The sequence below is a fragment of the Nylanderia fulva genome, unplaced genomic scaffold (genome assembly GCF_048542155.1).
Source record: "Nylanderia fulva isolate GAGA-0341 unplaced genomic scaffold, ASM4854215v1 Scaffold37, whole genome shotgun sequence".
Classification (NCBI taxonomy): domain Eukaryota; kingdom Metazoa; phylum Arthropoda; class Insecta; order Hymenoptera; family Formicidae; genus Nylanderia; species Nylanderia fulva.
This window is the reverse complement of record NW_028190444.1, coordinates 551,539-579,174: the sequence shown is the minus strand read 5'-3', so window position 1 is coordinate 579,174 and position 27,636 is coordinate 551,539. Positions and strand designations below refer to the sequence as shown.

The 27,636-nt window shown below is 32.0% G+C and overlaps 6 protein-coding genes across 13 annotated transcripts; 4 read left to right on the top strand and 2 right to left on the bottom strand.

Annotated features, from left to right (window-relative positions):
• The first annotated feature begins 196 nt into the window (after nt 1-196).
• On the top strand, nt 197-5,190 carry Nap1 (Nucleosome assembly protein 1). 2 transcript variants are annotated; one of them, XM_029318954.2, is made up of 9 exons: nt 197-335; nt 1,653-1,797; nt 2,267-2,553; nt 2,689-2,845; nt 2,934-3,071; nt 3,162-3,309; nt 3,393-3,512; nt 3,704-3,820; nt 4,055-5,190. In XM_029318954.2, exons 2-9 carry the CDS (start codon nt 1,657-1,659, stop codon nt 4,063-4,065), a joined length of 1,119 nt encoding a protein of 372 aa, XP_029174787.1. In that variant the 5' UTR covers nt 197-335; nt 1,653-1,656; the 3' UTR covers nt 4,066-5,190. The 2 variants fall into 2 exon arrangements, with proteins under 2 accessions (XP_029174787.1, XP_029174786.1); XM_029318953.2 differs by having other exon boundaries at nt 3,704-5,190.
• On the bottom strand, nt 4,139-9,611 carry CycA (cyclin A). 2 transcript variants are annotated; one of them, XM_029318955.2, is made up of 6 exons: nt 8,979-9,611; nt 7,670-8,173; nt 7,190-7,413; nt 6,801-7,005; nt 6,439-6,686; nt 4,139-6,216 (listed from the first exon to the last, which is right to left on the bottom strand). In XM_029318955.2, exons 1-6 carry the CDS (start codon nt 9,159-9,161, stop codon nt 6,138-6,140), a joined length of 1,443 nt encoding a protein of 480 aa, XP_029174788.2. In that variant the 5' UTR covers nt 9,162-9,611; the 3' UTR covers nt 4,139-6,137. The 2 variants fall into 2 exon arrangements, with proteins under 2 accessions (XP_029174788.2, XP_029174789.2); XM_029318956.2 differs by having other exon boundaries at nt 7,670-8,170; nt 8,979-9,610.
• A 605-nt stretch (nt 9,612-10,216) lies between these two features.
• On the top strand, nt 10,217-16,561 carry LOC114943428 (FMR1-interacting protein NUFIP1). 3 transcript variants are annotated; one of them, XM_085485522.1, is made up of 7 exons: nt 10,224-10,308; nt 10,436-11,079; nt 11,440-11,640; nt 14,323-14,609; nt 14,696-14,931; nt 15,181-15,360; nt 15,558-16,561. In XM_085485522.1, exons 2-7 carry the CDS (start codon nt 10,576-10,578, stop codon nt 15,899-15,901), a joined length of 1,752 nt encoding a protein of 583 aa, XP_085341648.1. In that variant the 5' UTR covers nt 10,224-10,308; nt 10,436-10,575; the 3' UTR covers nt 15,902-16,561. The 3 variants fall into 3 exon arrangements, with proteins under 3 accessions (XP_029174879.2, XP_085341649.1, XP_085341648.1); XM_029319046.2 differs by having other exon boundaries at nt 10,217-11,079; XM_085485523.1 differs by lacking the exon at nt 11,440-11,640 and having other exon boundaries at nt 10,218-11,079.
• Nucleotides 16,168-21,344, bottom strand: l(1)G0020 (RNA cytidine acetyltransferase l(1)G0020). The gene is given in 17 exon segments (XM_029319015.2): nt 16,168-16,462; nt 16,558-16,806; nt 16,885-17,057; nt 17,204-17,412; nt 17,484-17,628; nt 17,786-17,933; nt 18,006-18,182; nt 18,358-18,474; nt 18,557-18,638; nt 18,715-19,008; nt 19,087-19,223; nt 19,390-19,511; nt 19,616-19,820; nt 19,917-20,153; nt 20,230-20,388; nt 20,467-20,730; nt 21,132-21,344. Coding segments are annotated over 17 exon segments (3,057 nt in total). The 5' UTR covers nt 21,240-21,344; the 3' UTR covers nt 16,168-16,231.
• A 170-nt stretch (nt 21,345-21,514) lies between these two features.
• Nucleotides 21,515-24,410, top strand: LOC114943407 (uncharacterized). The gene is made up of 6 exons (XM_029319016.2): nt 21,515-21,972; nt 22,054-22,286; nt 22,694-22,867; nt 22,940-23,210; nt 23,383-23,652; nt 23,725-24,410. Exons 2-6 carry the CDS (start codon nt 22,087-22,089, stop codon nt 23,923-23,925), a joined length of 1,116 nt encoding a protein of 371 aa, XP_029174849.1. The 5' UTR covers nt 21,515-21,972; nt 22,054-22,086; the 3' UTR covers nt 23,926-24,410.
• A 645-nt stretch (nt 24,411-25,055) lies between these two features.
• On the top strand, nt 25,056-27,096 carry betaggt-I (geranylgeranyl transferase type-1 subunit beta). 4 transcript variants are annotated; one of them, XM_029319009.2, is made up of 4 exons: nt 25,056-25,348; nt 25,428-25,982; nt 26,089-26,458; nt 26,606-27,096. In XM_029319009.2, exons 1-4 carry the CDS (start codon nt 25,316-25,318, stop codon nt 26,725-26,727), a joined length of 1,080 nt encoding a protein of 359 aa, XP_029174842.1. In that variant the 5' UTR covers nt 25,056-25,315; the 3' UTR covers nt 26,728-27,096. The 4 variants fall into 4 exon arrangements, with proteins under 4 accessions (XP_029174842.1, XP_029174845.1, XP_029174844.1 ...); XM_029319012.2 differs by having other exon boundaries at nt 25,056-25,353; nt 25,404-25,982; XM_029319011.2 differs by having other exon boundaries at nt 25,057-25,353; nt 25,431-25,982.
• Nucleotides 27,097-27,636: the final 540 nt, after the last annotated feature.

Below are 27,636 nucleotides of genomic sequence, written 5' to 3'. Positions count from 1 at the left end.
ATTTATTATTATTATTAATATTATTTTTATTATAGAATATATTTCGCAACAAAGTATGAAGCCCCTATGACAACGCGTCTTTACCGCGCGGCCAATCAGCTGATTGCCCTTCCGCGAGAGCAGAGATCTGATTGGCCGCACCTTTTGCCGCGCAATGGTGTCCAGTTTACCTTTCTCGGTTCACCCTCTATCTTCCGTTTATCCACGACCAACGGTCGAGAGAGGCAGCGACCGGTTCGTGCGTGATGTCCGTTGTTCGCAGACGTTCATCTTCATTCCTCGCTTCTGTCTCAGATTTGGTCTCTACTCCTGCGGATCAGCTCCGTGATACGAAGGTAACCGACAGCCGATAGAAAAAGAGAGAAAGAAACTCGGCTTTTGCGTGTCTCGCGAGGGAAGATTTATTCCTCATCGCGAGGAAGGATCTCCACGTTCTCGACGACGTATTTCCTCTCACGCGCGCACTTTGTCCCCCCTTCGCGGTTCACATTCTTTTTCACGTTTCTTTTATATTCCGCACGAGAGACGGTTCTCGCGGGCTTTTCCACCGTTTCCCTCCACGTGCGCACGTTTTTTTTTCGAGTCTAATTTTTTTTTTTCTAAACCGAGGAATATACTGCGTCTTGAATTTTTTCTATCCCATTATTTGTTACTCCACGCGCTTTTTATGTCGCGCCTCGTCCACGCGCTAAATTATTGCGTATAGCCGTGTCTTCATTGTCCTTGCGAAGTAACCTTTCGCACGAAACGTCAGCCTCGCGCGCAATCGGTTTTCATATTTTATTCGAGGAACTATCGAATAATAGAGAAAAAAAGAGAGAAAAAGATCGGGAAATTTCAGCGAAATTTGGTTAGCGCGATTTGAATTGCAACGGAATTGTGAGAATCTTTGTTTCGTCTCACGATTTAATTATTATTTATTATTGTTTTATTATATGGCTGCATTGAAGTTGTGTAATTTCTTGCAAGCTTATTTTTACATATATATGGAGTTTTTGATATATCATATTTTCAGAGCACATTTTTATGCAAGCACTGCTTTGCATTCTTGTCTTGTCTAAGAAATTGAAATTTTTCTATGTTGAGTTTTCTAGTACCTGAAATAACTTATTTTGTAATTGAATTTTTTTTTACAGAACATTTGTTGCAAGAATCCAAAAGATTATAAGAATTTTTTGTATTGAATTTCCCTGCATACATTTAACTATCACCCTTGTGTCGCCTTAAAAATGAATTTTACCTTCTCGCTATTTATTGTACACATACATATACATGTTAATTGAACTACATGTATACATATTCTTTTAAATTATGCTGCAAGTAGTTTTAAATATGTTACAATTAAATATTCTTATGATTGGTTACTTGCCTTTTTATCTATGTGACCCAGCAATGTACACTTGCACATAAATTTCAGCACTGCTTTAGCGAGCGAAGTAAAATGTTCATATATCGGTGTGTGAGAAACTGATATAGATACTAAAAATTCTCAGTCTACGTAAAATTTCAAATTATAATTGCGCACAGGATTCAACAAGTTTATGACTCAAAAAGACCAAGCGCTAAAAATTTCTTAGATTAATAAAATAAATAGTTGACATTAAAGATACAGAAAGGCAAAAGAGATTGATTGCGATACATTTGAATTATAGTAACATGACAACCGATCCAGAACACACCGTCAATACTAGTGCTACGGAATCCGTCGAAGACGAAGATGATAACACCCAACGCAAAATTTTACGTAACACTGAAGTATTAGATGCTCTTCGAGATTGTATTACTACACCACTAGAGGTATTGCAATATTATTTCGCGTCTTGTAAATTCGAATTCATCTTTGGATTTATAAATTGTAGCTGATCTTGTTCAAATGTTTATGACCACGATAATATTGCAAAAATTTTTTTTTAACTGCATGCTTTCTAATGCTTGTTTGCTTTTATGTTTTACTTAACTGATAATTTAATAAAATACATTTCATATATCTGTCATGCAATTCATTAATTTGCTATTTCTCCATTTTGTTTTAATTTGAATGAAATTATGAGATTGTATATCATATTAAATAATTGTAAATTTTATATGTATATTATTGTTACTATCTTGTAAAATTTTTAAAGTTCTAATTACTGATTTATTAAAAATGTAAAGAACGAAACCATTTTTTTAATGAAGTATTGTAAATTAAATATTCTGAATTATATATTAGCAGAATTAGCATATTTAACTAGTATTAAAGTTTTACTGACTATCATATTTTTAGCAAATGCAGTCTCTTCCTGCTCCTGTCAAACGCAGGGTTAAAGCACTGAAACAACTGCAGCTTGTTACTACTAATATTGAGGCTAAGTTTTACGAGGAAGTCCATGCTTTGGAATGTGAGTACTACAAAATGTGTGCACCGTTATATCAAAAGCGGAGTGAGATAATATCTGGTACATATGAGCCAACGGACGAGCAGTGCGTTTGGGAGAGTGATGAAGATGATGAAACGCTAAGTAATTTTATGAAAGATAAGGCGAAAATCGAGGATACTACAGAGAATAAAGAGTACGTTTTTATACAATAAATAATGTGTTACATGTATGTCTATCTATGTAGGAAAAATTAAGTTAAATGTGCAATTTATGTAGATATGTAATTAGTTGTTTTTGTGCATATTAATTTATATATGATTTTTCACAGAACGGAAAACGAGGATGATGCTAAAGGCATCCCAGATTTCTGGCTAACAATATTTAAGAATGTAGGTACATTAGCCGATATGGTTCAGGAACATGATGAACCAATCCTGAAACATCTAAATGATATTAAAGTCAAATTTCTGGAATCGAATCCAATGGTGAGTCATCAAGTCATGCAAGATAATATAATTAATGAAATAAACATATATATAAAGAAACAAAATTAAAGTTAATATATTTTTTCAGGGATTTGTTCTCGAGTTCTATTTTACATCGAACGAATATTTCTCAAATTCAGTTCTCACTAAAGAATACATCATGAAATGTACTCCGGAAAAAAATGATCCATTTAGTTTTGAAGGGCCCGAGATATATAAATGCAAAGTAAAACTTTTTTTTAATTATTTTTAGTACTTTTTTATTACTTTTAGTTTTCAATATTAATGGCAATACTGAAAAAATTGTTTTGCATAGGGCTGCGTGATTGATTGGAAGAAGGGCAAGAACGTTACAATAAAAACTATTAAGAAAAATCAGAAACATAAATCTCGAGGATCTATGCGTACCGTAACCAAAACAGTTCAAAATGATTCCTTTTTCAACTTCTTTAGTCCGCCAATCGGTAATTTATATCTTACATAAATCTTTATATGTTGAATTTATGTTTATTTCGTTTATAATTTTGATATAAATATCTATTTTCAGTGCCAGATGATCCTGAAGCCGATGTAGATGATGAAACTCAAGCTATATTGACCAGTGATTTTGAATTAGGGCACTATATTAGGGAACGTATAGTACCTAGAGCTGTACTGTACTATACAGGTAATCTTCACAAGTATATTATAATTTCCCGTTCGAATATTGTGAATATAATAAATGTGATAAAACATTTTATAAATTCAATATAGATAAATTTTAAAAAAATATTTTATTTCAAAATATCTGCAATTGCAATATATATTTGTGCAAATGTATTTTCGAAGTTTTTTTTAATAAGACAGGATTAATTTCAGGCGAAGGTTTAGAGGACGAAGACGAAGATTACGAGGATGAAGAGGATGGAGATGATGACGAGGACGTCGACGAGGAGGATGAGGAAGAGGAGGGTTCATCTCCTAATGCGCCTTCAGGTGGGAAACAAGGCGAAGAGCCCAATGAGTGTAAACAACAGTAGAATTATATTAATTGCGAAAAAGAAAGAGAAAAAAAGAAAAATCAATCGTTCGTGCGTTACAGTATGCAACAATACACTAACGACACATCTGACCGATAACTGCCTAGATAATCCTGCACCATGCGGTTCCAAATGTAATCCCTGTTCTCTTTGTATCAATCATCTAATCATATCATGTCTCCTATTCCAGATCAAGCCTAGAACTCTTCAACATACCAGTGATACAAAAAAAGAAAGATAAAATTTACGTACTACACCTTCCTTTTACTCGCCGTTGACGATGAGTAGAATACATGCGCCTTATACCTGTGCTATAAGATCTAATGTCATATATGTATACGGTAATTACTCTCGCTCTCGAACACTAATTATTGTCAATTTTTAATTGCTTTATTTTATACGACTTGTTACGTTTATATGCGCCGACAGAGAGAGGTTGTTTGAATTCTTTTCCGAAGAAACGCACGTTGCTCTATGGAAAAAATTTTTGGGTACTGTTGAAGCATTTTTAATACAAAAAGTGGAGAAAAAAAATATCGTTGTTCGAGTTGTTTCATTCCTCTTTATTCCTCTTCGCAAAATATCCTTCCAAAGCGTTCGTAAAGAGAACGAATTTTTTAAGAAATATTTACAAATTATATATTAATATCATGCTTTTTTCTATATGAATTTATATTTACGGGAACATCTGATAACGACTTTGTATTAAATCGAAATGACTCGGAATAATTTATAATTTTAACGTGGTATAAAACGCATTATATGTCAGATATATATAAAAGTATAATATAAAAAAATTCGCACATTACATTTTCAACTTTTATCGAAGAATGGCGGCGTCATCGGAAGATACAAAAAAAGGACAAACTTTGTTTTATCTTTACAAAACATACTCTTCGAGAATTATACTAGCAGTTTTACGTCATTTTTAATTCTTGACATATATAATGGCAAGTTTTGATTTGCATTTGAAATGTACCTAACATTTTGGCACGTGAGAGAGGACTCCTCGGAGAGAAGTTATTTATATTTTACAAAATATAATCGTCAGAAGATTTTTAGTCCTTATGCTTATCTTCGATTTTATCTATGAAACTGCGAAATAAATCACATAATTTACAATTAATAATACACAGAACTAAATATCGTGTAACGGTGTATTATGATTCCATAACATTTTTTAATATCTATATTTGAATTCATATATGATGAACATATTTTCATGCATACCGGATTGATGAACACTTAAGTATTTTGAGTTTTATATTAAAATATGGTAATTATATGCTGTGCAAAATTGCACATAAAATATATCTCGGAAACATGCGTTTGAAAAACGGATGTATTAATTACTGCGAATGTGTGGTTATTAATATGTTATAAATGAACAGATGGATATAATAGATAACAAACATGTGTCTCTCATACAAAGAATATCACCATTCAAAAGTAATTTGTGTCACGAGGGAATTGGCAGTGTAATCTTGCACAGCACGTAAATCTAATGCTTTTGTATATATATAAATGCAGTATAGGGTTACATATATATATAAAGATATCTTACTTTTCTAACAAAGCAAACTACGTATTTGATATTAATTATGAGATACCTAAAATGCTGTAAATAAATAACTGTACAATGACTGAAAAATTGATCGAAACGTGTGCAATTACTTTCACGGAAATATTTAAAAATTTGTCGTTTTTATCGTTAATTAGTATGCGCGCTCGACTCTAAAACCGAAAATAATAATAAATAGAAAAGAATTTTATTTCCAATTTTTCTTATTAAGGAAATTTTATCATTTTACGTTGTGTACCTGCAAGAAGCAACGTTTGTTTTTTTTTTGTATTATATCCTTCTAAAAAAGTACTTATAAAAATACAGTTTCTAGATATATTTTTTCTCTTTTTCTCTTTCTATCTCTCCCTCTCTCTCTCTTTTTCTCTAGAACTTCGCATTTTGAAAATATGACAAAGCTCCCGAAACAATTATTACAATTTTGATGTGACCACAATCTATCTCTGTAAAAGTGTGTAATGAAGATAGGAGAGCCAGGCATGTCTTGCTTTCGCAAAACGTATCGACTAGACCAAAATAAGCTAACAGAAATAAACCGTATATGCTTTCCATCTTATAGGTCAGTCTTACCCTAATCCCCTTTTTCACAATCGACATATATGACTCTCAAGTCAGAGAGTGGGAGATTCAATTAGCAATTTATATATAGAAAAATCGCTTTAATGTCGCATCCATTCCAGAATATTCTTTACTAAATCCCTTCCTCTTCATCTTCGTCCTCGCATATCGCCTCAGTACTACGAGGCAAAAGCGTAGACACATGACCATACCTGAAGAAAGATTCTTTTGTTAAAAAAAATCTTCAAATATTCCACAATTCGTAAATAAAATATATTTATTATAAGAAGATAAAACGAGACACAAAAAATAATATTAATATCTAATTGTATATACTATATTTAATTACAATTTTTATTATATTTATATATAATTAGATTTACTATGCAATCATGTTATTTATTGTTTATATTGTTTGTAAGATTTTTACTTACTTGCTGTTTTTATACTTCTCTTGTATTGCTACTTGTGGGATATTGGGGGCATTGCGAAAGGTCTTGCTCAAGTATGTGATACATTCCTTAAGAGTTTTCTGATCATATCCTGTCGATAGCTCTAATTCGTGTGGCCAGATCTCTTCCCGCAATGTATGTCGCGCGAAAGCCAATGCGGACGCAGCCAAATGGCTGGGCATATATTGTAAGTATGGGTCTGCCTCGAGCATTGATAATTCGCACAAATACTGAAATACAAATTACATTAAAAAATAAAGAGTGAAAGACAAAGCTAATCAATACAAAAAATATATAGTATTTAAAAACTGTAATATAAATTACTTATGTTTATTAAAACCTACCATTGCCAAGAATTTAATTTTATCCGACAAATTGTTGCTGATACAGTATTCCGTTAGAAATGTGAAATGTGTGGGTACAGTTAGATCAAATGATAAAACCCTCAGTATTAAGTTCTCCATTTTTATCACCTGTGTCTTTGTGTATGTATCATCTGTGATATATACAAATTCTCCTACCTCGGGAGGATAAATCTCTTCGTATTTCCTATTGAAGAAATATACATATAAAACAACTGTATGTAAAATAATATAACGATTGTGTGTATAATAATTTAATTTCTCGAAAATTCTAAATCAAATAATAAATAATTTAATTTTAATAAAATGTCTAATAAAATTAATTCTACTGACACTTCACGTGTATGGAGTAATTATTAAAATAAACTTACGCCGCTATAAACATAGCAGCAGTCCCAACAAGTTGTAATTTTGTTCTTACAACGCTCATATATGATAAGAAACGATCTATATATGAAATAGCCAAGTATAGTGTCTCGTCTTGCAATCGATATTCTTCAGCTACTTCCACAAGCCAATCTATCAATATAGATCTCATCGAATATGTAATATCGGGTTGTTTCTTCATATAACCAGGTTTTGGTCTATGTAGTGTCTGAAAAGTAAAAAAAACTTGAATTAAAAAAAATTTTCAACTACTAAAGCAAAAAAGAAAGCTGTTGAGAAAATTTTTTTATACTTAAAAAACATTGATATACTTTGTTTTTGTGTAATGCAATTAAAATATATATTAATTTTAAATAATTTAATTAACTAACATCTTAATCAATTTATATTTCAATATTATGCATAAATTAACATTGAAACATGTATATTGTAACATGTATAAAGATATAAACAGAGATACATACTTCCGATACACGTAAATAATTATATATATCAGCCCTGTATTCGTCTACATCAAAGAAATTAGTTCTCATTTCCTTAATATATTCTCTTCTGGTTTTATATTCTTTGTTAGAAGAACTGCTATTCGTCAGAGACTTCTCCAATGGCTTCTCCAAAGACATGGGACTATCTTTTGAAAAGATATTATCTTCTTTATTTTGACAAATTTCTTCGATGCTACTACGAAATGTTGCAAAATTAACACTGCTTGTAGTAATTATGTCTATTCTCGGCTGCTCTTTATTGGATTTTGCCACTATTTCGTGCACAACTGTAGTCTCTTTCTTTTCCATAGAGTCCCTAAGTACAACAGATGTTTCTTCTTCCAATTTATCCTCATAAATCTTGAAGACTGGCTCATCTTTCTTATCATCATAAATTTTGAAAGACTGTGTGATTGTGTCAGATTGTGTGGGATTAAATGGTTTTAATTTGCTTGTATATTTTTCATCTTTGTGAGTCTCCTGCTGAAAAAATGAAATAAATTTAGTAATGTACAAGTCTTTCAATATATTTCATACTAAGACATTAAACAAGGATACAAGATTGTATGTCACAAGATATTTTGGTAGGATATTTAAGATATATGTAAAATTTTTGACTTTTCACGAGAGATGATACAACATTCTAAGATAAGCACATGTGGATTAAATTATATTTAAAAGACAAAGAGAATCAATATGTATATAGTCTTGATTTGGAAAAATTAACATAAAATTATAAAGAAGATACATCAAGAAGAAAGAAAATTGAAAATGGAATAAGGATAATAATCAATTATCAAGGAAAGTGACTTAGATGTATTGTGGAAAAAAATCAGTCCAGAATTTGTAAGATTATTGTTTAGAACAAAAGAGATGAACCAAAAGACAAAAAAAAAAAAATACAAATAATTTTGAAAAATGTCACTGACATATATAAAACTGAAAACACATAATAGCAGATTAATTACAAGATGAACGAACAATTCCTGACGTATCAAGAGGGATAATTCGCAGAAAACAAAGTATAATATTAAATCCAAGTGCTAGCTGGAAGTATAATTAAAAAAATCAAACAACATTAGCTGTAAACATCCATTCCATCATCGATCATCAAAAAAGATTAGACAAATTCCAAATAATTCAAGAAAAAAGTAAAAAAATAAATAAATCAGGATCTATGCTCCCTTGAATTTTCAATCGAAAACTCGACTTTCGCTAAAGGCGCGAAAGGCAGGTTGCAACGTGACTAGCCGATCGCAAGGGCAGAACACACACGTGGTGTACGTACGAGCTTCGTGCCGTGTCGCGGGCAATTATTGTGCAGCACGCCGAGGACGGCGCGTTTGTTCGCTTGGAACCCCTGTTGAGTCTGTGCGCTCGTGGCAGCAACGAGGTTCTCCTTTCCGCGACCGCGCACGTCGGCGCCGACGCGATTCTCCTGATCCTCCTGGTACACCCTGATCGTGGCCATCGTTTTCCGTCGACGACGACGACGACGAGGAGGCGCTCTCTGGACGAGGATAGAGGACCGACACGATACTCGTCGCGGTTATTCCGTATTTAATAACGTGTAGGGGATCGGGAGATCTCGAAACCGCCGGAGACGACGCACACGCGAATACTTATTTATCCGATAGACCGGGGAGAAGGGAGAAGAAAGAGTGCCTCCGCCGAAATAAGGAACGCGCGCGCCCGTCCCGCTTTTCTCTGCGTGCCGCGAACGAAATCGTCCCGCTTCTTCACAGTTTTTCCTTTTATCCGTGCATCACAGAGAGTCGCGGGAAAACGGACGGGCGCCTCCGGCACGCACACACGGGGATCCCGTTCGGGCGGTTCGGTTGCCGTTTGATTTAAAACAAACGTAACTTCAACAGCTGGCGGGACGTTATGGGGAGCGTTGCACGAAACCGGCCAATCGCGAGCGTGGGAAACGCACCGGCCAATCGTCGCGCCATCTTCCCGCCCGAGTGTTCGCAAACTCGTCCGCCTTCGAACGCAAGCAGATGCGACACTCGACTGCCTCCGCGGAATCTCTCTCCTCATTGGTCGAGCCAGAAAATCCCTAGAGCTCTGTGAATCGAACATGGAGATTAAAAATTTATTAGAATTTATTTATATATATAATATATTATTATATTATTATATTAAATATATTATTATATATTAATGTTAATGTTATAAATATGGTATTATTAATATTAATGTTAATAATATTATATATTATAATTCTTATACTATTATTGTAAAATTAATTATAATTATACTGATACTATATAAGTATTGTATTTAAAAATTATAATTTATATTAATACTCTTATTATAATATTAATTGTAACTCATATTAATGCTATTATTATAATATTAATTGTAACTTATACTGATATTATTATTATAATATTAATTGTAATTTATACTAATGCTATAATTATAATATTAATTATTGAATCGAATAGGGAATTTTGAAGGTCTCGCCACTAGTTCCAGATTTGACAGCCAATCGGATGACAGCTCGTCTTCCGCTCTCGTGGACAAAAATGTCCATAATGCGCAGTCGGTGGATACGCTTGCGAACGGAATTTGCGTATTAAAAGAAAGGTGGAAGAAACAACGCGAATTCGGTAAATCGGTTTTGCGAGAATCCGTCTTCTTCGCAATCGCGGTCGCGTGACATAAAGACTACGTGGCGATGTAACTCTCGTTCACGTCCACGCTATAATTTCTCTCGTTTTTTTTCTCTCTCACAAGACGCCGAGACTCCGTAACCTCCTTGGTGCCGGGCGGGAAAAATTCACCCGGAAACGAGGAGACAGCTGAGAGCATCATCCCCTGGGAGAAGAGGCGAGCGAGAGAAAATTCGATCGTCGAGAGGAAGAGAGACATCAGGAATGAGTCCGCTGAATCGGGGGCCTCCTTTGGGCACCAGAAATTTGCCGGCCGGCGCGCGCCCGTTGCCGCCACCCAGGTTCGGAGGTCCGGGTAGACCTCCCAACATGTCGCAGCGCGGCATCTCGCTGCCGCCGCCTCCGCCTCCGATGCGCCGGATGATAATGCCGATGGGCCCGATGATCGGGCCGGACGACCCCAGACGGCGGAGACCTCCACCTCTTCCGCAGCCGCCGAGGCAGGGCTCCGGTGGAGGCTGCATGTCCCGGTTGAACAGCGTTCCTCCTCTGTTCCCGGGTGGACCCAGACCGCGCGCCCACCCTCGTCCTCTGGCGCCCATCGCACCGCCCATGATGCCCCGAGGACCTCCCATGCTCCAAGGACCTCTTATGTCCTGGCCCCGGAGGATTCCGCCGCCCATGAGGCACCCGGTGAGGTACAACATGGGCAACGGGAATGTCAAGAGCAAACCCTCGCGAAATGCGAAGAAGTTCAACAATCGAGGGGTACGTATTATTCGGTCCCCCTGTTGAGATGTCTATTAATTTTTAATTGTTTATGAAAAAAAAATATGCTTCTCTATCCTTGAGTTGACGTGACACGTGGATTCTTTTTTGGCGGGAATCTTGAGAGCTTTGTGCAAGCCTGATTTTGCCAAAATTGATTTTGGAGCGATGAAGGGTCATCACTCTCTGGAATGTTTAACTGTATATGGCTTTGTTGTATTGCGACGAAAAATTGCGTCGTCCGAGGACGAATTTGCAAGATTGATATATAAATAGTTGAATATCGTATACAGAATTTTTGTAATTGTGTTTTTTATATTTTGACATCTTGAAGTCTTATTGTAAAATATGATTATTTAGGAATCAGACTTAATAAAAAAGCCGTGGATGACTGACGAAATTCGTCACGAGATACAAAAGAAAACTAGATTGTATCTTAGAGCAAAAAAGTATCAAAACAAAAATACAGTAGAGTGGCAAGAATTTAGAGATACACGAAACAAAGTAACCAGGATGATAAGAGATGCAAAAAATGAGTATCTTGCAAAACATCCTGAACAGGTATCTTTTCTGTCTGTCTTGTATCTGCAGCAAATTTTTGAATACCTTCTTGATTTTATGCTTTTATTGTTCTTTTTTTTTTAATAAATATAAAGAACATCCAACAAATTAACATAATTTTATTTTTGCTAATTTGCCATTTTTTTATATCATATTTTTAATTTATTTGCTGCTGCTTTTAATGCTATTTTTTATTTTTTTTTAACTCTTTGTTTCAACATCTCTTTATTATTATATTTATCTGTTATATGTGCATATGTAATGTGTATATGTGTGTTCCGTGTATCTATGTCATGCATAAACAAATTATCGTAAAAGTTAAAATAATTTGCATAATTTTTTGTATGAGCAAGGAAATTCATTTTAGTTGAAGAATTGTCAAAGTTATATAAAATGTAATTCAAGTAATAGTTTTTCTTTTTCAGTATTAATTTGAAAATAAAAGCATGAAGACCTTCTTAATTAATTCAAGATGGAAGATATCATCATCATTTTTGTTTATATCAAAAACTTACTTTTCTCTTGACTTATAAGAACAAGATGAGATAATGATAAAACGGCTATTAAAATATTTAGTATTGAGTCTATAAGAGGACAATATATAATTAACCATTTTTATTAAGAAATCTACGTGTTTATTGCTTGGCTGCATTTCTTAGAATATTTTCAAACAGATAATAACATCAAATCTGTATATTTTGTTTGCTTTAATAACAGATGTAAGAGAGATCAGCAATATAAAGCAATAGATAAAATGTGAAAATTAATTAATGACATAATATGTAATTATGTACATTAATTCTAAAGAGAGTATAAGTAGTCATTGTGCGATGAAAATTCCATCTGTTCCATTCAACGTTTATAAACTTTTGTTGATTACTTTGGTTTTACAGGGTGGTCACAAAACACGTGATAACAATTGCTCGAATGAATCCGAGGGTGTTCAGAAAACTGTGAATTCAACAGAACAATCAGAACAAACGGACCATATGGAGGAGAAACAGCCTTCCAGCGAACAGGCACAGCCTTAACCGTTAGGCTACTCCTCTCATAGAATTTATATATATATATATATATATATAATACAAATATTCTGTTTTCAAACTTCAGAACGATTTTCATCTTATGCTTTGATACTATCTGGCAAATTTTTAATTGTATCGTTGCTATAAGTCCTATATAATCTTAATGTGCAGACACTAACTTTTACATCTTTCTGTTTTCTTTTATTATTTTGTAATATAATATATTTACATGATAATTTTGACATCTGACATGATAGTCTTTTGTATTATTTACATTATATGATGATATATACTATTTAAAATAATGCTGACAGAATCAATTTTGAAAAAATAGTATCTAGTAGCTGAAATAATGGAATAGCTTTAGGTAATCTATGTAACAATTTGTTTAATTTCATTATTAATCTATATATACTCACATGTGTGTTATATCTGATAATAATTCATAATACAAAACTTAATTATAAATATCTGTATTATGACTGTGACAATTAGATATAATTTAAAGTATGTGAAACTGGCTATTTGTGGATAATTTTTTCCAAGTTCTTCCTTTGTATTTATGGCCAGTATACAGTGCTGCAAGCTATAGTATGCTTAAGAAATAGTACACAGAATTAGTGTCCAAACTGTGACTAAAAAATAGAAATAAAGAATTTTATAGAGATTATATTCATATAAAATATTTACATGTAAAAAGTTTCAAATAGCTTGTGGCTCTGTTGGATTAGTAGTACAACTTTTATAAATAATTACGTTTACATGTGTCATATTTAATATACTTTCTTGTTTATTTCATACATGACTTCAAAAAAAGAATAGATTGACAAAAAAGAAAAATAAGTTTGTAATTGGAACGTATGTTATGAGAATAAATTGTATTCCTATAAGTTCTAAGTCTGGTGTCCATCATTTTAGCATTACCATTAAGAAAAAATTAATAGAAAAGTAATCGTTCTGAACTATGAAAATAATTCTTTGCCACTTTTATATTTTATCTAAATATAATTATTATAATGCAAACTTATAATAATATATATATAAGTTATGCTAATATAACATAAAATATGTAAATAGAAATTCGTTTATATATATATACATTATTGATATTTACATGTAATATAAAGAAAAATATAGTTGTGATTAGAATGATTTTATTTTATAATTATACAATAGTACAAAATTTCGTGATGAAGTTTTTAATATCACAATTAATGCACATTATATAAATATGTATTTATGTTATATTGTATGCACTGTAAAAATGATCAACTAATGCTTTAGCAAAACACACGTAATTTATTTAACTTATAAAAAGGAACAAACGCGGTTTCTGAAGAAAAAGGCAAGGTCTGCCTTTCTTACGTATAGAATTTATAGATCAAATTTCTGAATACCCCGGTTTATAGCTTCAAATGTTTTGTACAATAATCATTTACAAAAAATAAGGTAAAATTTGATAATAGATGTACACAATGTATAGATACAAAAAGATCATAGTATTCGATTCTGAGAAAATAGCGATAAAGAAATAGTAAAGATTTTAGTAAAAATCTCTTAAAACATGATTGAGAATAATAATAATATAGCATTGTTAATGTTATGAATAAATGACAAATATTTTGAAATATTTTTAGTGTACAGTGATAATTTTTAGGATCATCCAGATGAGGAAGAGACACAAAATCAGGAAGGTGAAAATTGTGTGAGTCCCGATGACGAAAGATCTCACTATTGCGAGGTGTGCGACAAAGATTTTTCATCCAAAGATACTCTGCTTGAACATCAAAGCACGCACATGACTTGCGGTATTGATGGCTGCACGTTTTCGGCGCATCCTTTGCTTGTTGAGAAACATATTAGTATGCAGCATCGTACCGGCTTGTACCAGAGGATGAAAGATTTATCCGAGGACCTTGAAAAGTGGATAATGGAGCGGAAGAAGTAAGTTGTCTTTATATGTTTTCTTTAATATCTGAAAAAATGATTGCATTGATGTGAGTAATACTTTTTTCTTGAATATAAAACAGGAGGTATCCCACTAAAGTTAACATAAACTTACGTAAGGCGGAAGAATTAGAGAAGTTGCAAAGGGGAGAGATAATTAAGCGGAACTCTAATGTAAAAAATGTACACACGAGAATGAAAAAGATGGAAAATATGCGCCAGAAGAAACGTAAACCTCGCAAACGTTACGCATATGAAAATAACAATGACATTCAAACAGATACGTTATACAGAGGTTTATGTCCTTTTCCTGGAATAAGTAAGTTGAAAAATATATTTGTACATGGGTATATATTATAGCACAAAAAAATTTGTGATTTTGAATGTATTGAGTCAGTTGTATGCTATTTAATCACATATTAAATTAATTGTATAATTTATATATATTATAATAAATTAATTACAATACATTGATACAATCCAATTGTATTAACATTTTAAACTTTTATTTTGGTATTATTTAGATAAAACTGAGAAAGATTTTTTATTGTAATTATTAATGTTTCAGATGTTTTAGAAGATGATGATAAAGCGTGTTTAGATGAACAAACAGATCTGTGTGAAGAAATTATTGATATTTCAGATGAGGATGATATACCACAAACGTCTATGACACTTGAATCCACTAATACACCTACGATCAGTTTATTATCAAATTTAGTAGCGGATTATGAAAGTGAAGACAATGGTAAATATATTTGTCAATAAATATATTATTCTTTTTTCTTAATTTTTTTTTTAAATGCAGATATCTCGAAAATTATATTTTATTGTTATAATTAATATTGTTGATATATATATTCAATTTTTCTCAATGAAGATTGTGATTACTGATTTTTTTTATATTATATAAAGCAGCTTAAGAAGTATTAATTTTATGTTTAGATGAAGGTCCAGAAGAAGTGCCGGTGAAACGAATAAAAATAGAAGAGCTTCAAGATAAAATAAAAAATACAGATCAAGAAGAAATTTCTGATATACAAAAATGCGAAAACGAAAACGATAAATTAAATAATAATAAACCCGGAAAAACTGTCGTTAAATATCAAGATCAGCAAAAGCATGAAAAACATCAAAGAGTAATCGATAATAAAAATAATAACTATTTGTATAGATATCATGATAAATTATTAGAAAAGTTACTTTCGCGTTCTATACAACATGAGAGAAATTTAATTTGTCAATGTGTAAAATATATTATAGAAAATAATTTTTTTGATTCAAACTAATTTAAAATAGTAATAGTTATGCAAATATAATACTAATTATGTAAAAATAATAACTTTGAAAGAATTTTTATGATTATCGACTAATTTCTTTTGGCTGTATAATTTTTTTGGTATAAGATGTAAAAGAGTGTAACTATAATTTATCATTATCAAGTATAAAACTGCGATTTTTTGTTCTTCCAGTTATTAAATTTGTATATTTTCAAAATAATATTTTAATATAATAAACATGTTTTATACATATCAGTAAAAATATCTATTATTAATTAAGTATATTAATTATTTAATATTTATTTCCAGTCAGATATATATAAATTATGAAATTATATATTACAATTTTGAAGAATGTCTTTTTTTCTTTTTTGTGTGTTTCTTTTCAAGTTCTTCTACATTAGTGTCTTCTGATGGACGTTTTTCACCAGTCTTTACAGAAATAAGATTTTTGCTGTGCTTCCCAGATAATGCACTAGTCCAATCTGCTTCCGATCCCTTAATAGCATACTGTTCCAAATTTTCTTTCTTTAATTTCTCTAATTCTGCTTTTTGTTGAATTTTCAATTCCTGTAACGTACAATGTTATTTAAATATGCGTTACTTTAATTATTTTAATACATGAATGATAAATAATGTGAAAATAAATTATGCAAGATACAAACTTTAGCTGCACTCTCTAATTCTTCGTGTAAACTCTGTCCACCTAAAGGATTTACTTTCACTTCCTCATTAACTGATTCTTTGGTCAACATAGTGCTCTCGACATATTTTTCTGCGATATTGTTAAAATATTGAATCGATTTACGTATTATACGATTGAATAAACCGAGTAATTGTGAAGATGGTAAATTCAATTCTTCTGCCAATTTGTCGATGGTTTTATGTTGCAAGCCTAAGCCGAGTAGAATCGCCTAAAAATTGTCATTATATCGATACAATACTGCTATAATGTCAAGTAAAAATGTTGAAAGATATCTAGCTTGTCTTACCGATTGTGCTGGTGAGAAATGAGTATCTCCCATCATATTTAAAAAGTATAAACGTGCTAGTGACGGCAACAAATCCAAAATTAAATGATAATCCACCATATTATTACTATACATTTGCAAACGCTTTAGATCATACGATGTAAAGTGAACATCCAAAGTTTCTTAGCTCAGTGCTGAAACAAATGTTTATTTAAATCTTCTATAAACGTTCTATGTTAATAAATCTTGATTATGAAATAAATTTTACAATATACAAAAATTCTTAATAAAATTTCTAATGTATCATAGTTAATTATATTTAATAGTATAGTACACTTACTGACAGATTTCAAAGATATTGTCTTATTAATTAATATACTCAATGCAAGTGACACTGGATAGGTATTAAACGAATAAGACAGCAGACTTAAGACTCGCCGGCGAAAATCACTCCAATAAGCTTGCAACCATTTGTCGTTATCCTGTTCTATGTTAATTTTGCAAAGCATTATGCAGGTATGCTCTCCTGTTATGTCATTTGTCGTTTGCCTAAAAAATTACACATGTTCAAGAGATTACGTAACTTTTATTCTGACTGTTCTATTGATATATATACATACCTTAAATATACAGGTACAAAATCGGACCGTTTCCAAAATTTCAGTAGTTGCTCAGTAACTCCAAAAGATACTCCAATGTAATCCAGATGTTCAGGTTGTCTCTCGCTTAATTTCAATAAAAGCGGTGGTAGCGAACTGCGAGGTTCTGCAAAAACAGTTACAAATAGAATCAAGTATATCAACAGTAAATATTTAAATCGCATTTTTAAAAAATTGTATCTTTTTAATGGAAGAAATTTTATGCAATAAAAGATTTATAGATATATTATATATGAGGTAGATATTATTACACAGTAGATTACCTATATTTTCTTCTAATAAATCGACTGTTTCATCGGGAACATTTTTTATTTCCATCACTACCTCTTGCGCAACGTTTTCATTAATGTTGGGTATCTTCATTTCATAATATTGTTTCAACAGCTGCAATGCGCGACTACCGTATCCCATCTGCAATCGTTATATTTTTTTAACAAAAACATAATTTTTTCAAATTGGTAAGTTTTGAAAAAATATACATACTCCATGATAATCGGGATGCGTAGCAATTCGAACGACGCGTGCGCCAGCTAATACTGGAAAATCGTCATCTTGATATTGCTGAGCAATCGTCCAAGGTATTAGATCACCAGCTGCTCTACGACCTCGTGTGAGACCATCCTTTATGCTGGTTTTACTAATTTCGCCTTCTAGGCAAATCTGTGTATAAAGAAAAAAATTACATGATTTATGTATTTTACGCATAAAAAATAAAAATTTTTAATAAATAATTTAGAATATATAATCCAAATAAATTAGACATTTATTTTAGATAAGCTATTTATATCTTAGATATAATTATAGATTTCATAGAAAAGATTCATTATTATCTCACTTGAAGAACGACTAATATTTCAGGCAGAGTCCTTCTATTAGAATCTACAGGACCCAATAAACAGAATAAATGATGCGCAGGTGCATCAGATATCAATTGCAAATCATCAGGAGTATTCTGAAATAATAAAATTAATATTAAGATTTTGTTTGATAAAAATGAAATATCTATGATGTTGAGAAAAAAATGTAATATTTACTTTATAATGCGATGCAACATACAAAGAGATCAGCCTTTGTAAAAACAATTCGGAAGCTTTGTGATACGAAAATAATGTATCTCTGTAAAAAAATTAAGAACATGTTAATCCCCTAAATTTTTGCAAGCATTTGTGTTCATTATTATTAAACTTAATACCTGTTTATATAATACAATTGACATGCGTCAGGTGGAGGACATCCAGAAAGTATGGGTGCATGTGTCGTAGCATTTAAGCAGAGTAAATCACACAGCCATTGTTCTACAGAATCATTAGGTTTATAACGTATCGACTCATCAAGAGTTAATTCATGCAACTGTCTGCCAATAAGAATTTTTTCTTCTGTTTTTTGCTCCTTTTCATTTTTTCCATTGTGGCTGTTTGATCCAACAGTTTGTGTCCTCAATTGCTGCAGCAGTTTGAGCGACAAAGACCGACCTGTTCCTTCATATCTATAAATAATAACAAGTGAATAGATAATCGACTTAATGTTTATTCTCGAAATTTTTTAAAACGTTTAAAATTGTTACCCGTTTATCGTTGAAGCAAGGAATATTAGGTAAGGCCCAAGCATTGCTTTGACGTAGGGTAAAGGAATCGCTGCTGCTTCGTCAATCACAAGCAGTTCTGCTTGATTTAATTTATGGGTATCTGTTGGATGTATATACTGTACACAAAGCAAAACAATTGTGTTATTAATTTGTAGCACAAAATCAATGAAAAAAATGCATATATCTTATTATTATAGATTAACGTAGTTTATTAGAAAATATTCTACTTTTGAATTATTATTCTCTGTATATACAAAAGGCTTTTCTGATAAAATTACACACCTGAATTGTTTGGCGATGATCTCGAAACACATTTACACGTACAGTAGCTTTGTTGAACTCTGGATTTGTGGATTGTACTAAACCATAGTCGAGATGTTCCTGATATCCGAGCGCGTCAAATCCTACAGCAAATTATTTGTTTCATTATATATTGATATTCAGTGATGTAATTCAGTGATGTAATTGTTAATTATTATATAACGAATCTTTTAATTTCTATTCACACCCTTAAAGACAAATTCAAAGAGAGTGTTCAAATTTTCTGGGCTGGGACTTGAGATGTATATGTTGGAGTATCCAAAGGTAACAGCTCCAGCAATGGCAAGTCCTAATGCAGCAGATTTTCCGCGTCCTCTAGCAGCAGTTAGTGATACAGTTGATCTTAAAGTTTTTTCGGAGATACACTCGATAAATTTAAGGACTGCTTTTGCCTGAAAATTTAAATTATATACACATTATGCACATTTAACTAAAAATTATATTACACAATACTTTAGATTAATTTATTTTTGTGATAATTTATCTACCTGATCGACTGTTTTACAGCAATTAATTAATGCAGATACAGGTTGAGTGTCTTGTAGACTTTCTCTTAAAGCATCTAAACTTGATTGTTCTCCCAAAATGTCTGATTTATGCACAGGTTCTATACTCAGATTGTGCGAAGATATAGGCAATACATTCAGCTGATCATCAACGACCAAACATCGAGTACACGAGGCCAGAGACAGCATGAACCTCTCGTTAAATCGACATATTATCTCCTACATTAATGAAAGAAAGTGTTATAATATTGTAAAGTACATATCTCAAGGGCATTTTAAAAAATAATGTTTGTACTTTATGAGCTTCTGTGCGAAATCTCTGATGAACATCCATATTCATTGTATATAATTGCTTTAGAGAATTCACAGATTGCAATAGGAATACAATGATTCCACCACCCTCTACCGTCTCAATAGTACGAGCCAATAAGTTTGGTGTAATTGCTTCAAAATCCTTCAAATGATAAAATGGTAACATTATAATACAGTAATATAATATAAATATCCAAAAAACAGAAATATATATTCATACCTGTAATATACACATGCCATATGTATTACCCAATATTTTATGTGTTTCATTATAATAACAGTACCGAATATTAGTCGAAATAACAAACAATTCAAATGGATCATCTTCATTAACATCCACTTTGCCCGATTTAATTTTCTTTTGCAAAGATTTCATTCGTTTCTTCCTATGACTACTAAAACCTAAGTCCTTTTTGTAGCACCATAACACAGAAGGCCTAGCTTTCACAACAGTCTTAGACAACATATGATGCAATAACACCACCTGAAAAAATATTTTCATAAGTAGAACATAAGTAATACATGCATGTGTATGTAATATATGAATGCACGATATAAGTTTGGAAAAATATTTGTTTTAATGTCAATCAAAAGTATAAATAAAATATTATAAAATGTTTTTATTTGCATTATACATAGTTGCCTTAACTAAACTTATTAAAATGTATAAAAATACAGAAGAAGATAGGATAATTTCTTATAGAAGACTGCTTTGTAAATAAAAAAATCTTAAAAGTTGACATGACTTTGCTCATATAACAAAATATGATACTAATTGCAATGACGATTAATGACACTATTAATTGATTTACATAGAAATGTAAGAACCAACGTGGTGAAACAAATATCTTCAAAATACATGCAAATGTTTAGTTGAATAATTACTTGATCTCTTGCTTTCTCGCCGATGACGACAAACATCGTCCTGTGTCCCAGAGTGACACCATTTTCTATCAAAACTCTGATGCGATTATCAATTTTTCTGCGAACCATTTTTATTCAAGAAATATTCTATTCAATATTTTTCTTAACCTCTTTCATAAAATATTATGCCGCTCCGACCGCGTGTATCTGCTTATTGATATCGATAATTGAGTTTCGATATTTTTCTTATCGATTTTTCATATCGATATAAGTTAGTAGGAAAACCAACTACGATTGACTAAAGTCACTATATTTTGACGAAACAATATTTACAAGAAACCATCTAGAAAATTTGTAAACTATGGTAATTTTAAATGACACGTCGAGGATAGAATTTTCGAACACACCGTTGAAATGTTATTTGTTGGCGGAAATTCAATAAAAGAAAAAAAGAAAAAGATTCCTTCTCAAGCTTATGTATTCACTGCTTGAGAGCGCAATTATTTAGATTATGATAAGGCTTGAAGGCTGGATGCGATTGAGTTCATTGACAGATTAGTGAATGAAATGTAGCTATGGAAATGAATAAGAAACAATTAATACGTTAATTAAATTACGTTTAGATTGCATTCACTTCAATGTGTTGATATGAAGGAAAATAAATATCTGGAATAAAGCAGCTTTCTCTTTACATTTTGTCCGCATTTTCTCATTTATGTTCTATTGAATGATTTGAAGATGAAAGTCACACAAGTGTGTTGATCGAGTCTCCGATATTGAAATATCTTATGATCTTCAATGTAGTTTAATAATTTCTCTCAATGAGAGAAATTACAATGATTCGAAAAGTTTCATTTATCTTGTAAGTAATTTGTTAGTGATATGTGTACGTCTTATAAAATTGTATAATTATTAATATTCCTTGACATGTCAACATGGAAAGGTAACATTCGAAGCACATCCTTCGATACAGAAAATGGTGGAAAAGATCCCACTGCGGAAGACCATTGCTCGATTGGATTTTCCAGCGATTATAGCTTTTGGCAATCCTCTCCTGGACATTCTTGTAATAGTGAAGAATGAAGACTTGCTTAAAAAGTACAATCTCAAAATCGATGGCGAGATGGAGCTATGTGAGGAAAAAATGCAGGAGTTGATTGCAGATTTACCACCAGAGTTAATATAATTATATTACATTGTCTTGTTTACATTACAAAGCATTAATGATTAACATTTCAAGCAATTTTTATTCAAATTATTTATTACATTTGTGCTTAGAGAATATTTAATACTTAGATGTTTTTATTAAACAAGTTATTTATAGATAGCATGCCAAAGGATTTAATTATAATCATGATATATATTTATATCACAATATTTATTTATGTATATTTATCATGACACACACATGATTATAATTGGTCTCTATAAAATATTTTATATTTCATGAAAATTATATTTAATTTTTTAGAAAATTTTATAAAATACACAAATGTATCATATATACATATATATAATATACAAGACATTTGTGTATGCATATATTTCTATAAGTTTACATAAAAAATTTTTATATTTCATAGAACAGAGCAATGTACAAGTCCAGGAGGATCTGCACAGAATACCTTAAGGATTTTGCAATGGTTGTGTGATGAGACTCATGAATCTCAAATTGGTACTTTTTATGGTGGTATTGGAAATGATCAAAAGGGTTCAATTTTAGAAAAACTAGTTCGAATTACAGGAGTGGATGTAAGGTTCGTAATTATGTCTTTATCGTAGACTTGAAAGAATACCATCAAATTAATTTGTATATAATATTTTGTTAGATATGCTGTACATCCAACTCTATCTACTGGATTATGTGTTTCATTAGTATACGAGTCATCTCGCAGTCTTGTTGCAAATCTTGGTGCAGCCAATGTATATACATTGGATGATTTAAAAAAGGCCAATCTACAGTTAGATAGCATGAAGATAATTTATATTGAAGGATTTTTCATAACGCATAGCTTGGATGTGGCTAAGGAACTGGTCAAGCAAGCGCAGGAGAAAAATATTATCATAGCGTTCAATCTTAGTGGCTTATATATATTCCAAGTATAACAATTATATGATATATTATATTAAAAATAACTCTAATACATTAAATAACGCATTATTACATGAAGTCGGTATATATATTAGATAGTAATATGTGTTATTTTTTAATTATGAATCTAAATGATGTAAATACATTATTTTTCTAATTTTTTAATCTACTTTTTTACAGGATCATCAAGCGGCCATTTGCGAAATGGTCGGTCATGCCAAGATCGTGTTCGGCAACGCTAGGGAAATGATTGCTCTCGCGCAAGCATTGAATGTAAAGTACGACGATGTCACCGATATACCCTTCTTGCTGAACAGTTTAAAGAGGATCACGGTGGATGTTTCTAGCGGCAACAGCAAGGATTGGTTGGCCGACGACGGTATATTCATCATGACTCGTGGTGGATCTGCACCAGCGATCATTGTATGGGGCAAAGGACAGTCCGTTCAGGTTCGCTTTAATCGAGAAAATGTGATTGAATTGTTGAATGCGATAGAAGAGCATTTTTTTAAATTTATTCAGATACCACCCATCGTACCGAAAGCGCCTATCGTGGACACTACTGGTGCCGGGGATGCTCTGGTTGCTGGCTTTCTGGCCGGCGTCTTGGCTCACTGGGACCCGAAGAATTGCTTAGAATTGGGATGCAAGGTCGCATCTTATATGATAACTAGACTAGGCGTCACGTTACCTAGCAGTATACCTCACGATTTGCTGCCATAACGTTTCGATCTCTTTAGAAGACTAATCATTGTTCCCTGACGTAATATGCATGTAAGTTGCATAGTTATTTATTGCCTCAGAGTTATATATATATATATATATTATATATATATATATTAGCGAATTATTGATCGATAATTAGCTTTATTCGTCGATGTTACGTCCATGTGTTCCATTAGATATTTATTTCAACGGTCCATGTGTCCATGTACTTATATACGACACGCGCACGTGTTGCATTGTAAAATGCAAGACCCAATGTTTTATTTATTAAAGATTACTGTCGTGTTACTCGTGTCAATCTGCATTTCAAAAAATGCAATATTTTTAGTAATAATAATCAGTAAGATATAGAGAGATATTAGAGATTTATCTGGATCATCGTTGCCATTATAGATTTGTAGTTTATCTACCTGATGTTGCAGTATTGTGAAGAAATTTGTGTAACAGGAGTTTGTAATTAAGAATTATATAATTTATCTTTCTATTTTTCTTATTATTAAGTATTAAGCGTGTGTCGTATAGTTTATGTCACAGCATATATGTATATATCTGTGCAAGAAAGTGTCTATATTAATTTTCATTTGCCAAGGGTTTCTGCTCCTACACCTCATTATATATACATAATTAAAAAAACTCATTAATTTTGGCCATCTGAGGCCAAATTATATAATATATGTATATATATATTTATTTATTATATAATTATATATAAATATATATATATTTATTCATTATATATAAAGAAATGTTATAGAATATTTGTGTTCATTTTATTTCGATACATTCTGCAAAAATTTAATTTGAAAAATTAAATATTTTATTAAATTGTAAAAACATATTATTTAAGAAACCAAAAAAATTGTGTTGAAACATTTATATGTGTATGAATAGACCAATATACACATGATATATAAAATATAGAAAATTTTAAAATTTAGGGCGGATTCACACCTTGGCAGAAAAGCAGAAGCCAATTAGAACTCGCGTTGGTAGTAAGCTTACTAGATCGTAAACTCGGTGGTAGGAAACTTACTGCCAACGCGAGTTCTGATTGGCTTCTGCTTTTCTGTCAAGGTGTGAATCCGCCCTTATGCGTTAAGCAAAAGTCTGTGATCTGGCCTTAAGTTCTCGAAGCTGAGTTTAGTTTATTCCGGAAAAAATGTCAATGTGAACGAACATAACCAAGTGTCGAGGGCGACGAATCATAGCGCACAATTTTAAATTATTAATTCAATTCGGACGTAAGAGGAAACACATATAAAATGTATCGTTGACAAATAAGTTGAGATAAGGATTTTCGAAATAAAATGATGATTAGGTACTTTGACAAGTCGACGTGGAACGAGTAAGGAGGAAGCACCGAACGAGATAAATATTGTATATACATATGAATTGTTATCGTCATTCGAACAACGATAAGGCAAGGTATAGGTTCATTTTATTTTAAGGCGTGACGAAACTTTATATTGATTTAGATTTTTGACGTTTTTATTCATCAGCAGCGACAGCACACAATAATCATGCCGCCACAGCTGGCGCGGGAGAAACATGTCAAATTCTTCCAAAGGTTACTACAAATCATGCCTAGCAGTTTAGCAGAATTTGATTCTACCAGACCGATGATAGCGTACTTTGCACTATCCGGACTAGATTTGTTGAATTCGCTAGACGAGATTGGGGAACAATTTAAGTCTGAAGCCATCGATTGGATCTACGGTCTCCAGGTGGAGGGAGCAGGTTCTCGTTCCGGCTTTCAAGCATCTACAACGATACCAAAAGATGTACCAGAGTATCAGTGTGGTCATCTAGCGATGACCTACACAAGCTTGGTCACTCTTTTGATCCTTGGTGATGATCTGAGCCGAGTGGATAAGAAATCCATCATTGATGGAGTTCGCGCATGTCAAAATCCTGATGGATCTTTCACGGCCATGGTGTTGGGATGCGAGAGTGACATGAGATTTCTCTATTGCGCCTCTTGTGTTTCTGCGATTCTAGATGACTGGTCAGGCGTTGACATTCCAAGGGCTATTGACTACATATTGCGAAGCATTGTAAGTGCATTTGTCATCAGCAGTTATTTAGCTAGTTTATTATTTGCAAATTCTGTAAGTATTTTATTTTTTATCTTCGTGTAACAGATGGTTACGATAATTGCAGTCGTACGATGGCGGTATAGGACAAGGACCAGGACTTGAATCTCATGGAGGATCGACCTTTTGTGCTGTGGCAAGTTTGTTCTTAATGAAAGAACATGTTAACATATTGGATGTATTGACGTGGAATCGTTTAACTCGACTAAAGCGTTGGCTGCTTATGAGGCAGGATGGTGGATTTAATGGAAGACCTGGGAAACCATCTGACACATGTTACAGTTTTTGGGTTGGCGCTACGCTTGAGCTTTTAGAGTTCCTCAACTTCTCGGATGCCGAGCAAAATAAAACATTCGTCCTCAATACTCAAGATACGCTCGTTGGAGGATTGGCAAAGTTTGAACACACTCGACCTGATCCTTTACACACGTATCTAGGTGAGTGCAAATAATTTATATTGCAAAATCTCTTGCTTCGTGATATAAATTTCAGACATTTTTTGCAAGAAGTAATCTCGCAAGTGACTGTATTAAATAATAAATACGAAATACGAATACAAATACGAAATATGATTTCTTCAATAGGTTTGTCTGGTTTAAGTCTCTTGGGGCAACCTGGTCTGTGTTCGATAAATCCAGAACTCAATATCTCCCAACGAGCTTACGAGCATCTACAACAGATCCATAAAAAGTGGCGGAACGAATGAGTTCGCTGTATAAAAATTCGAGAAATTAGTGTTCATATCAAACACACAGAATTTAAATATATCAGATCAGACATCTTTGCATTTGATCATAGCTCTCATTTATATTACATCACATTTTCTGCTCTAAAATCCTCATTTTAGAAAGAAAAAGAAAAAGAGAGAAACGTCAATTAATATTGTACTTAATACAATAATCACGATATTAGTAATATTTTATTTTATATGGTTTGTTGGGCTGTTTATTGAGTATTGTGCTTGTTACGTGGTGTATGTAAAGTATGTACATTAAAGTATAGATATTTACTAGAAGCATTACTAGAAAATAAGAGTATCAATAAAAGTTTTTAGATAGATTACTTTTTGCAACAATTGTCGTTTGTTTTTTTATTTTTGATATTTTTGATATTTGAATTATTATTTTAATAATTTCTATTAATAATTGTTTAGAGATGAAAATACGATATTTTCTCTATCAATTGTAATTATGTTATACGTTGAAACGATTAACACAATTTTCAAGTAAAATCAGCACGTTAAAAAATTAAAATTTTTTCTAACAAACAAAAATAAATATCATTCTTATGTATTTAATTGAAATGAAGTTTAATTATGGAAATAAGGAGTAGAATTTTTACATTAAGATTATATTTCAATATCTTTAAATATTCTTTTTGTGTCTGTATGCTTTTCATTAGCTGTTTTTATCTATTCTTGCATATTTAATTTATTTCAAGTTTGCAAAATATAAAACATAATGGCTAAATGACAGAAACTAATTAGGTGACATTTTGAAAAGAAAACATTCAGTCAATTGTAGGAGCAAGTCAGCTTTTTCATTTATTTCTTTTTAATAATATATGCTTTTGCATTCCTTATTAACCTTATTTTATTCCATTTTTATATCCTTGA

Excerpts from the sequence above, each read along its gene's own strand:
- betaggt-I (XM_029319009.2), top strand. The coding sequence starts at position 25,316 with ATGAATTGTTATCGTCATTCGAACAACGATAAG. Across the intron at positions 25,349-25,427 it reads GTCATTCGAACAACGATAAG|CAGCGACAGCACACAATAAT; the intron begins GCAAGGTATAGG and ends TTTATTCATCAG. Across the intron at positions 26,459-26,605 it reads TCCTTTACACACGTATCTAG|GTTTGTCTGGTTTAAGTCTC; the intron begins GTGAGTGCAAAT and ends TTTCTTCAATAG.
- CycA (XM_029318955.2), bottom strand. The coding sequence starts at position 9,161 with ATGGCCACGATCAGGGTGTACCAGGAGGATCAGGAGAATCGCGTCGGC. Across the intron at positions 6,687-6,800 it reads AAATTAAATTCTTGGCAATG|TATTTGTGCGAATTATCAAT; the intron begins GTAGGTTTTAAT and ends TTTGTATTTCAG. Across the intron at positions 6,217-6,438 it reads GAGAAGTATAAAAACAGCAA|GTATGGTCATGTGTCTACGC; the intron begins GTAAGTAAAAAT and ends ATCTTTCTTCAG.
- Nap1 (XM_029318953.2), top strand. The coding sequence starts at position 1,657 with ATGACAACCGATCCAGAACACACCGTCAATACTAGTGCTACGGAATCC. Across the intron at positions 2,554-2,688 it reads GATACTACAGAGAATAAAGA|AACGGAAAACGAGGATGATG; the intron begins GTACGTTTTTAT and ends GATTTTTCACAG. Across the intron at positions 3,310-3,392 it reads CTTCTTTAGTCCGCCAATCG|TGCCAGATGATCCTGAAGCC; the intron begins GTAATTTATATC and ends ATCTATTTTCAG.
- LOC114943407 (XM_029319016.2), top strand. The coding sequence starts at position 22,087 with ATGGTGGAAAAGATCCCACTGCGGAAGACCATTGCTCGATTGGATTTT. Across the intron at positions 22,287-22,693 it reads ATTGCAGATTTACCACCAGA|AACAGAGCAATGTACAAGTC; the intron begins GTTAATATAATT and ends TATATTTCATAG. Across the intron at positions 23,211-23,382 it reads GTGGCTTATATATATTCCAA|GATCATCAAGCGGCCATTTG; the intron begins GTATAACAATTA and ends ACTTTTTTACAG.
- LOC114943428 (XM_029319046.2), top strand. The coding sequence starts at position 10,576 with ATGAGTCCGCTGAATCGGGGGCCTCCTTTGGGCACCAGAAATTTGCCG. Across the intron at positions 11,080-11,439 it reads AGAAGTTCAACAATCGAGGG|GAATCAGACTTAATAAAAAA; the intron begins GTACGTATTATT and ends ATGATTATTTAG. Across the intron at positions 11,641-14,322 it reads TTGCAAAACATCCTGAACAG|GATCATCCAGATGAGGAAGA; the intron begins GTATCTTTTCTG and ends GATAATTTTTAG.